The sequence below is a fragment of the Diaporthe batatas genome (assembly GCF_019321695.1).
Source record: "Diaporthe batatas strain CRI 302-4 chromosome Unknown Contig00012, whole genome shotgun sequence".
NCBI classification, from domain to species: domain Eukaryota; kingdom Fungi; phylum Ascomycota; class Sordariomycetes; order Diaporthales; family Diaporthaceae; genus Diaporthe; species Diaporthe batatas.
The window spans coordinates 485,353-496,472 of record NW_025408559.1 but is presented as its reverse complement, the minus strand read 5'-3'; the positions used below and the strand labels follow the sequence as shown (position 1 = coordinate 496,472).

Below are 11,120 nucleotides of genomic sequence, written 5' to 3'. Positions count from 1 at the left end.
TAGCCTTCCCAAGTGGTTGAGATGAGTCGAGCAAGAGGTTTCAGCCCGGCCGGCACACCAGTCAATACATGCACGTGCCACTTGGAAGCTATTGGTTTTCGTGATGGCAGGTAGCAAGTGTGATGGATGAGGGCTGAGATGATGGCCAGGTGGGGCGTCAAGTTGGGGGCATTGATCTCGGGTGGTCCTGGTTGAATGGTCAGTCTGCCAGAACTGGCGACGATAGTTGTCAGGCAGGCAAGCTAGCGAGCGGCTGCCTCTGGAAATTTGGCCCCTGGCATAGCCTTATCTTATCGATAATGGATCCCGATAAGATCACCTTCCCTGGCCTCGAGCCAAGATTATCACCAAGCAAGCCAATAAGCTTCCTCAATCGCGCAACCACCAGAATTACTAAATTGCCCATCGGAGAGCCTCATGGGCTTGTCTCCTCAAGACCCATGCGATGCCGTCTACTATCCCGGACATTCCCAGACATCCTCATCATCCAGCGCCTCATCCGAATCCGCAATCACTCTCGTATCCCAACCTTCACCTTTCTGCCTCTTTGGCTGGGGTTTCGGTGGCCACCGACCACGTCTTATAGGTCCCAGAGGACCAGCGCCGGCCTTCTAAGCCAGCTTGTTGATCTCGTCCTCCGTGCTATCTCCTGCAGGCCCCGCATGCTGAACCTCGGAGAGTTGGGCCGCGATCCAATCCTGCACCTCCTTGGCGTGTTCCTTCATCATGCCATTGAGTGAGGCAGCAGGACTGTGGAGAACGGTGCCGAAGCGCTTCTTCCTAACCTTGTTGTGCATCTTGGGATCCGTCCAGCATGAGTGTTCCTTAGACACGTACACCCTTGACTTCTCCTTATACCAAGCCGACAGGCGTTCGTCTGTGTCCGATCGGACAGGTCGCAGGGAGCCAGTGACGAAGTTGACCACACCGGTAACCTTCGCCTTGCAGTCTGTGGTTTCGTCCTTATTAGTCTGATGGCCGGGCAGATTACATTGCGCGAGGTCTGAGCAAGTATCACCACACTTACCTCTATTTAGAAGGAGCATCTTGACTCCAAGATAAGCATACCCGACCCCCATGATGAAGACCTCACCAGCGCGCTCGTACAACTGTATGTAATTATCCCAGAGGTAGCAGATTAGCTCCTTGATCTCTGCCTCAAGTTGTTTCTCCTCCACATCGGGCGTGTAAGGCATGTTGCCCTGGAAACGTGTTAGTGTGATATAGAATTTGAGACGAGATGGGATATACGTACCGTCGGATTCCGGGGTACGTTGATGTCCATGACTCCAAAATCATTTGACACTGCCCAGTCGACATATTGCGTGACGCCGTCGACCTTCAAGACCTCGGGATCAGTACACGTGAACACAAAACGGTTGAGTTTGACGGGCAAGCACTTACCACCCAAGCATTTCCAGGCTCCAGCGTCTTGCTCAAGGGGTCAGGCTGCGCCATTACCTCAGGCCTGCAGCTCTTAGTACCAGTCTTGCTTATCTTGGGGACCGGGAGAGACTCACGGGTCGTGGATGATGACAAGGATGCGCGTTGCCGCATCGATTTCCGGCGTCACTAACACCTGATTCTCGTATGACCTAAAGAGAGCGTCTCGTTGGATATATAGCGGGCACATGCCATGATTCTGCGAAAGATTCTGGCGCTGGTAGCCTCTGAGAACCTCGTTCAGCCTCTTCCCGTCGTTGTGCACGATGTCGGGAACGCTCATGATGCTGCGGCGCATGCATTCCCAATACGGAGCCTGATATGCCTGGACGTAAGATAAGACTTTCGCGGCCTCCTTGCTGATCTTGGGAAGACTAATCCTTGGCGGAGGCTCGCCCATTAGGGTTCTCGCCACGGCCAGAGCAGAGTCGGATATGGCGCGCAGGTTATAGCCACCCTCGAGACAGACCGCCAACTTCCCGTCGGCAAGAGACATGAGCATGTGCGTCATGTGGGCGTAGCATTGTGGCGTGACGAAGCAGCCGCCCAGCTCATCACCGTCTGCGGCGTCGAAGCCGGCGGAAATGATCACCAGGTCAGGGTCGAATTCCTGTGCAATGGGCATGACGATCTTTTGGAAAGCCGCCAAGTACTCGCCATCGCCCATACCCTGATCGTGCCAGCCAATATTGACATTCTTCCCTATGCCTGCGTCTGCGCCACACTTGTCTAGCCCGCCATCCGCGATATTATCGTTATCAGGGGCTCCAGGATAGAACTGGCCGTTCTGGTAGACGTGGAGGGAAATATACAGCACATTCGGGTTGTCATAGAATATGTTCTGAATGCCGTTGCCATGGTGAACATCCCAGTCGAGGATCAGAATTTTGCGGCAGGTATCTGGGTACTCGATCTGGCAGCATCGCGCGGCGATGGGCACGTTGTTGAACATACAAAATCCCATGGGCATGTCGTACTCTGCGTGATGTCCAGGCGGGCGAATGATCGCGAATGCGTTTTTGACGGTGCCCGCAACCACACTCTTGCATGTCTCGATGGCGCCACCGGCAGAAATAAGGGAGGCCTCAAAAGTCATGCTGCCGACGTAAATAGACTCCCTTCCGACATCCATCATCTTGGTAATCTGCCGGAGTTCCTCCGTGGTCTTGTGAGACAGGCTGCGAACCCAGGAGTAATGCCCCGGGAGATGCACATTGCATATTTCTGACTCCAGAGCTTCCCGCGCCGGGATTCTCCACATGTACTTTGTGGGATTAGTCCGTAGGACTTCGACATAGTCAGAGTCGCTTCCCATGAAGATCAGGCCTGCCTTCTTGAATCTCATCATGATGGCCTCGATGCGCGCGGGGTCCTCCGGATGATGCGGTTTTGGGCCGAAGTCAGCATTTGCGTGCAGCTTCATCCTGTCGTCGTAGCAACACCCTGTGGGTCGTTGCCGCCGTTCAAGAGCTGTGAACTCCGGATCACTCGAGTCCAGCGGCGTATCCAATGCATCATCTTCATCAGCGTCATCTGAAGTTGTGCTGTTCTGAAAGCCTGCAGAGGGATGGCCGAAATCCTCAAAGACGAGTGTGTGGGGATCGTCCTGGATGTCCACATCCATGGCGACGTCGTTGTCCACGTCCTCCATCGTGGTCGTCAGGACCATTGTCCAGGGACGAGGCCCCAAACGACCACTTGCCTCTCAGCTGGGCCAGGATGCAACAGGAAGCCCGGAGTTGCTTAGGAAATAGTCTGAGAGGGGTCAGTAAGGTGCGCTCAGGAGGGGCAGCAGAGGTGCTGCGATACGAAATGAGACGATTGGTGGCCTGCTGTCCGTTGAGCGAGATCTGGCTGTGCCTTGGATTTCAAGATTTCAGCCAATGCACTTAGGCATGTGTGCACAGGTGCTGGCGAGTAGCAGAAGTCACTTGCATCCAAAACGTAGAGAGGCGCCACGGGATGGGCTGTGGTCTCACTGGTGAAGCACATGATCGCTTGATCACTTGGCCGAAAGAGGATGTCTGTTTCCTGAGATGCCCAAACCACGAGACGGCATTTGCGCTTGCTGAATGCACCCGAGATATCCAACCCCTCCCCCCGATCTGATACAAGGCATAGTGAATAAGCTTACAGAACAGCGTGATGTGGTTTGGTGGAGGCGTCCTGCAGCAGCTGCAAGGCTGCTCCAGGAAGGCGCAGGGTTATGCACAGGTGCAGTCGATGCGCGTCACCGACAAGCGCCTCGAGCTCAAAGCTCAAACGAATGTTGATCTTGTCGATGTGGATTTCAGAGGCTGCTTCGGCCGTGGCAGCCCAGTGGGACGCTTCAGAGGGGCGCAGCGCGCCGTCGTAGTCGATGTAAGCCGGGGTGGTTGTGAGGGATAAGGATCAATTTCCCACTTGTGACGCGGCTGGTCGCAGTCTCGAAGCCGGCCTGGCCAGGCCACGCTAGGGCCATAACACCACTCACCCAGAGTAGGACGCAACTGCTCTGCTCAGCTCGCGTTTCCAGGGCATCGGCTGCGATCCAATATTTCTACATTGAATAAAATAGCTGGAACCAAAAGACAGCTCTGTAATCATTTTCACACATACGAAAAAAAGAACAAGGAAAAGAAATCAAAATTAAATCTAATGGTCAGGAACGCTCGTGGCTTGTGCCTTGCTTCAACTGCATCCAGCGCTGACTGCCTAACCTAGGTAGGTAGCCTCTTCACAGGTCCTCGATTATACATTCAGGCAACAAAGAAAACCCAAATCGTACAAGGGGCACGCGTCAGGAAACTACAGATTAGCAATTGCGACCCCGTTTCGAGGTCCGGGTGAAATTTGTCTGAGAATCATTTATTTGTTCAGCCTCTGGCGGCGCCAACGTGCAGAAATCGAAGTCGACCGGTCTACGGCTCCAGTCGGCCTTTGTTCATCACAACACGGATCCCCAGGTCCAGCTCCTCCTGAGCTGACCAGGCGAGCGCCCTCTTACCCTCATGAGACCAATCCCCCCGTATCTCCTCATCATAGAGAGGGAAGTCTAAAATCCCACCGCTGTCACCGTTCTTCGCGCTCTTGAAAGCATCGTGACAGCCCATCGACGCGTCGGCGTCATGGGCTTCAAGCCGCTCGTCCTTGACTGCAGAGAGCGCGGGGCCAAGGCTCTGCCGGTCCAGAAGGATGCTTGGATGAGCCAGGCAGACCTCTCGGACCAACCTGTCCCTGGGATAGGTGGACTTGTTAGAGGCGAAACTAAGGATCTCCGCGGGCGACAGCTTGAGAAAAGTGTCCACGATTGCGGAATTAACATTGGTGTCAAAGTCCACAAATGTCGAGTCGTTCCAGCTGAAAGCAGCACGCATAAGGCTCAGCCTGGACGTGCCAAAGCCTATCCGCTCTGCCTCCTCCCTAGAGATGGAGTAGTCCTGAATCAGACATTAGCACCTGTTCCTAGTTTGGATAAATTAGGCCGGTGGTTTACCATTTCTTTCAACACTGTCTCTGTGGAAGGGCATATATCCCCCCTTACCATGCGTTGGACCGTCTCCCACAAGTCGTCCAGCTCGTAAAGCTCATGGTCAGACAATACCCGAAGCCGCTTGCACCGGACATCCGTGGACCCCTGTTGAGGGACGAAGCTGTTTGGCCGCGGGAGCTCCCCATGGAAGAACTGGGCGTAAGACATCCAGCGATATAGGGCTGCTCGGAGCCTCATGGACTCGTTGGGATGCAGCTCGCGACAGTCCGACGCGGGCTGGAACCGATAGCGAGGAAATAGCTGCTCCCATGCCTTGATGGTCTCAAAAAGGCCGAGGAGACGATCAAAATGTCCCTCGTCGAGCACAGCGGACGGGAGTAAGACATGGTCTGCATCGCCTGGCCGCGGAATCTCCCCCTCGCAAATCACCTTGTTCTTATGATATATCCTTCGGCGCAAGCAAGGGCCCAGGGGCACCTCAATGTCCTCGGGCTTGAAGGTAATAACCTGCAGGGCTTCATCGAACGGGCTCAACTCTGTCCGCAGGATGGACAAAAGAATGTGCCCTCGATTACCGTCGTAAATTTCCTTGAACCTCTTGCCTGCTCGAACAAGACTCAAAACACTGCGGAGATCGGTGAGCTCAACGATTTTCACAATGATCTCCACTGGTATTCTCAGGAACCCTGGTTCGAGCCGCTCTGCGTCGCCAGGGGCCGACAGAGGTAGCTCCCGACGATTTTTATTGAATATCTTGAAAGCCATACTGCCCGCGACGGGCAATGATGACCGCGAAGAAACAAAAACCTTCCGGGTCTGTCTGTCTGTCTGTTAGTCTTTGTCATCGCACGCTCGTGCAGGGGTGCGTACAGTATGTGTGGGTTTCGCGGCAACAATTGCTCAGACAACAGCGAGAGTCTCCCCAAACTATCCACCACAGGATCTTGTCTCGACGGAGGAGCAGCTTGGAACCTCTACCGATCCCTGGATGCCCCTGTCGCCGAGGACGTGGCCCAATGTGCCTCACAGGCAACTGACCCCGACGTTGGGGCTATCAAGCAGAGAGGTCAAGTCTCCAGGCATCATTGCTTCACACGATATCATCGTTGTGGAGATCACGTAGAGATGCGCGTTGGGTTTGGGAACGATGAGGACGACATGGTAGTATCATGATGTTGTCCTGACTTGGCCTGGCCCTGCCAGCTGCAGGTCTTAAGGCGGCTCTCATTGGCCTCTACAGCTTCGGGAGTCAAAGTTTTCCTATTTTTACAGAAGCTTTTACCTAATCCTATAGTTATTTATACCTTATATATAACTTATTTATACTTATAAAGGAATTAAATATTTTTTACTTTATTTATTTATATACTTATTTATATACTTATTTATATACTTATTTATATACTTATTTATATATTTATTTACTTATTTATTAATTTATTTATTAATTATTTTAATAATTATTTATATAAAGTATTAATTAACTTAATTTATATATAAGTAATTAGTTAAAGTAGTATATATTAATATTAATTATAAGGTTTATTTAATTAAGTAATAAAATATATAGTTAGATTAATTAAATCTATTAATTAAATTAAATAGTTTATTTATAAATATAAATTTATTAATTTAAATTATAATAGTTAATTTAATATAGCTTATTATTCTTATATTAATTTTTTTAATTTTAAAATCTTTCTTTTAAATAATTAAAAACTTTATTTATTAATAAAGTAATTTTTAATTAAATTATTAAAATTATTATTAAATATATAATTATAATTTATTTAATTTAAATAATTTAATAATATTTTAAATTAATATTTTATAAATTATTTAAATTATTTAAATTTAAATTACTTTAATAAATAAAATTAAATTTAAATTATTAATTAATTATTTATTTATTAATTATTTATTTATTAATTATTTATTTATTAATTATTTATTTATTTATTTATTATTTATTTATTTATTTATTTATTAATTATTTATTTATTAATTATTTATTAATTAATTATTTATTTATTATTAATTATTTATTAATTATATTTAATTATTAATTAATTTATAATTATTAATTAATTTAATTAATTTTTTATTTATTAATCTTTTTTTTTATATAATTAATTAAATTATTTAATTAATAATTAATTAGTAATTAAATAATAAAATAATAAGAAAGGAGATAAGGAGGGAGATAAAGAGGGAGATAAGAAGGGAGATAAGGAGGGAGATAAGGAGGGAGATAAGGAGGGAGATAAGGAGGGAGATAAGGAGGGAGGGAGGTTAGGTACCTAGATAGGTAAGAAGGCTATAGGCAGGGTGGCCAGGTAGGGTAACCTAGAAGGTATATAGGTAGGTACTCTTAAAGATTAGCTATAAAGTATAATGAAGAATCTTTAAGATTGACGAAGAATCTTTGCGGCTAATCTGAATATTAGTAGTAACTTCTTATACCTAGGTAGGGTATAGGTCTATATTAGTACTATGCTTGTTAAATAAGTGTAAAGATTAATGTTGATGTTTATAGCTTATGTTGGTGCTTTATATCTAGGTACCTCTTTATGTACCCTGAAGGTACTTTGCTCTATAGTGGTTGTAGGCTTTATTGAAGGTCTCTGTTTAAAGGTCTTTAAGCTGCTTGCTAGCTGTTTTTTAGCTGGTAGTTAGCTGGTGGCCCCTCCCTACTTGTGGCCCCTAGGCCCTCCTTATTTTTATTCCTTATTTTTATTCCTTATTTATATTTCTTATTTATAATCCTTATTTTTATTTCTTATTTTTATTCCTTATTTTTATTCCTTATTTTTATTCCTTATTTTTATTCCTTATTTTTATTCTTTATTTATATTCCTTATTTTTATTCCTTATTTTTATTCTTTATTTATATTCTTTATTTTTATTCTTTATTTTTATTCCTTATTTTTAATCCTTATTTTTATTCTTTATTTTTATTTCTTATTTTTATTCCTTATTTTTATTCCTTATTTTTATTCTTTATTTATATTCTTTATTTTTATTCCTTATTTTTATTCTTTATTTTTATTTTTATTTTTATTCCTTATTTTTATTCCTTATTTTTATTCCTTATTTTTATTCTTTATTTATATTCTTTATTTTTATTCCTTATTTATATTCTTTATTTTTATTTTTATTTATATTCCTTATTTATATTCTTTATTTTTATTCTTTATTTTTATTCTTTATTTTTATTCCTTATTTTTATTTTTAAAATAAAATTTAAATAAAATTAAAAAAATAAAAAAATTTAATTTATATAATTATAAGTTAAATATATATATAACTTAATTAATAAACTTATATATTTTATTTATTTTATTTATTTTATAAACTTAAATAATTATTTATATCTTTTATAATATTATATTATAACTTTATTACTCTTTTATATTATTCTTTAAATAATTATAATTTTAAATTAATATTTTTAATAAATAATTTATACTTTTTTATTATAAATTATAAGGATTATTTTATTAATAAGAATTAAATTAATAAAATAAAAATATAAAAATATAAATAATAAAAATAAAAATTATTAAAATAAAAGTAATAAAAATAATATAAAAATAATATAAATATTAAAAGTATTATTAAAATATTAAATAATATATAATTAAGTAAAGAAATATTCTTTTTAAAATAATATTAGTTTATAATAGAAGAAGCTTTTCCTTTATTAGGCTTAATAAGGTACTATTTAGGGTAGATTCTCCTTCTAAAAGAGGAAAACTTTGACTCCCGAAGCTGGACTGCATGATGACATACCTAGGCAACTAGGCACTCGGGCAGCCTAGCTCCTCTCGCCGCACCTCGCTATCAACCCTGTGACAGCCTCTCGTACCCAGTACCTAGCAGCCTCGGGTCTGCACGTATTGAGCCGTGTGGACCCATCCCTTTCACATGCAGGTCGCGGGCCCCGACAAATGGAACGACGCAGGCACACTGACGTGGATATCAATTACAAACAAGATGTTTTCCCAGACTCCGACATTTTTTGACACTGATTGAGAGAGATCATTGCAGCTCGGTAACACCAGAGCCCACTGGGACCCCAATCCGCGCATTTCTAGAACTGGAGCTCGCGTATTCAAAGTCACATTTTCACTGCATCTATCACAAATTTCAAGACGCCGGTCCGACAGGGCGTCGTAGAAAACACTCTATTAGGGTATTGCAAACACGCCCTTTCATTTTCCAGATGCCAACGCCGATACCGAGGTGAATCCACTCTCTCTCTAGGAAAAAACGGCTTTGGTCGACAAAGCATCCGATTTCTTGTTCCCCCCTTCCGTCCTCAGGCCGAGCTGGCCCTTCCTTCCCATACTCTCCGTGGCTTGTTCGGCCCTGATGTTCCGACGGCCTGCCTTCTTTCTCCTCAGCTCCGAGCGCACCTGGTTGGGCGACACGAACTGCTTGTTCTCGTAGATGATGGGACCTCCGAACGAACCTTCCTGTATGATGATAGGCGTACAGACGAAACGGGGCCCGATTTCCGCCAGCTTTATGTCGGTGTCTTTGCTCCGCCCGCCGAATGCCTTCTTCTTTGACGCCTTCTCCGCTTCCTCGTCGCCCTCGCCCTCAGCACCAGTCTTTTCCACCTCGTTGATCTGGTAATTGCGCACCCAGATCTTTCCGTCCGCGACCGTGAATCCCATCACGTGGTCGATGAAGGGCTTCGACTTCCTCGCACCTTGGGGCACGCCGAAAATATGTGTGAAGAGTTCCTTGATGACCAGGAGGTGTGGGTCGTTGTCGAACGCGGCGTCAAACGACAGCACCGGCCGCGAGCCCTTCAAGCAGTTTCCTGTGAAGTGCAGCTCCTCCATGGTGTGCACTATTTTCTCATGTCAGTCATGGATCCAGCCCAAGCGCCTCCCTATGGCTGGCCTTACTGTTCTGAACGTGCATCTTGACGGTCGGGCCGTTGGGCACTTTGCTCGCCCAGAGATACAAGTCCTGGCCCTTCCGTGCCTCGAAGAAGAGGACGTTGTTGCAGTTGTACAGCTCCGCCAGCTCGTTTAGTTGGTATAGCTTGGATTTCGAGTCGAACTTGGCGTCCTTCCGCGCGTGGGGCATCATGGCTGCTAGATCATTGAGCAGGTGTCGATGCCTATAATTACGGAGCCGCTTCATTAGTCCACGCTGATGCCTTTGAAAAGGGCGCATCTTGTGTACGCGCATATCTGATCTCACCTGTATGTGACGCCTCTCGACGAGAGTGCCAGGACTCTCTGCTTGTTCTTCCTGGGGCCATGGCTGGAGGAATCGTCATCCTTGGGAGCGTTGGCTTTGGAAAGCGACTTGTACACTGTCGCCATTGTGTCGGTGTGGATCAGCGCTGGCTTGAAGAAAAAGGAATAAGAAAAGTCGCGATGCCGATGACAGGACGGAACTCAACCTGCCTGGTCGCATTTGGATTTGGCTACCAGCCAAAATTTCTGGCAGGCGCTTATCGATAAACAGGGATGGCCTGGCCAGAGCCGGAACCTGGCCTTGTCGAGGTGCCCGTTCTAGCGCGGGGTGACCTCCTGTCCGGACCCACCACTGCGGGCAACTTCGATGTCGCAACTTGGCGGTGGGCTGCAGAGGTGGGCCACACACCTCAGCCAAACGGACATGTTTCGTGGACCTGATCGTCCCAACATTGTCGAAACCATCGGGGTGTCCGTGACCAGGGCGGACAATGTTTTGCTGGCTCGTTCCACGTGTCAGGGCTCCTACTGAATACCTAGGTACTACTATGTTGCTGAGGGCCATCCTCCGGGTGCCGCCTCTGCTCACTGGCAGCCCAGGTGGTCGGTCTGGAGGGACCTCGGGTCTGGCAGCAGAACAAAGGACACGAGCACCAGAGGCCTCTGAGGGTCGGTGCTTTCTCAGTATATTCATTACATGTGTTTCTCATTCAACTCGGCAAGCGCCACACTACGATGGCACCACCCATAGCCCACATACAACAAAGAGGCACAAAGGTACACAGCGAAAACAGCAGTGAAACGAGTAGCATGACTCCCTGATTAAAAAAATCGTCAAAACCCTCCCATTGAGAGCCGCAGATCCGTAACCCCATCATCACACCATCACAGTAATGGCTCTCTTCTGCCGACATGTTTCCATAGAATGTGTGACGTGTGACGCCATGTATCATCAGTTCGTTTCCATGAGCTAGTCCCGTGAGAGC

The 11,120-nt window shown here is 45.6% G+C and overlaps 3 protein-coding genes across 3 annotated transcripts; all 3 read right to left on the bottom strand.

The window, feature by feature from the left end:
* Positions 1–611: 611 nt before the first annotated feature.
* Positions 612–3,112, bottom strand: KVR01_009901 (histone deacetylase HDA1; the record flags this gene model as incomplete). Its single annotated transcript, XM_044790965.1, has 5 exons — positions 612–949; positions 1,028–1,202; positions 1,256–1,339; positions 1,405–1,468; positions 1,521–3,112. 5 exons carry the CDS (start codon positions 3,110–3,112, stop codon positions 612–614), a joined length of 2,253 nt encoding a protein of 750 aa, XP_044641149.1.
* Positions 3,113–4,050: 938 nt separating this feature from the next.
* On the bottom strand, positions 4,051–6,112 carry KVR01_010026 (uncharacterized protein). The gene is made up of 3 exons (XM_044781442.1): positions 5,786–6,112; positions 4,919–5,735; positions 4,051–4,862 (listed from the first exon to the last, which is right to left on the bottom strand). The coding sequence occupies exons 2-3, from the start codon at positions 5,678–5,680 to the stop codon at positions 4,344–4,346; spliced, it is 1,281 nt and encodes a 426-aa protein (XP_044641274.1). The 5' UTR covers positions 5,681–5,735; positions 5,786–6,112; the 3' UTR covers positions 4,051–4,343.
* A 3,065-nt stretch (positions 6,113–9,177) lies between these two features.
* Positions 9,178–10,260, bottom strand: KVR01_009933 (ribosome biogenesis protein BRX1; the record flags this gene model as incomplete). Its single annotated transcript, XM_044783827.1, has 3 exons — positions 9,178–9,776; positions 9,835–10,052; positions 10,136–10,260. The coding sequence occupies 3 exons, from the start codon at positions 10,258–10,260 to the stop codon at positions 9,178–9,180; spliced, it is 942 nt and encodes a 313-aa protein (XP_044641181.1).
* Positions 10,261–11,120: the final 860 nt, after the last annotated feature.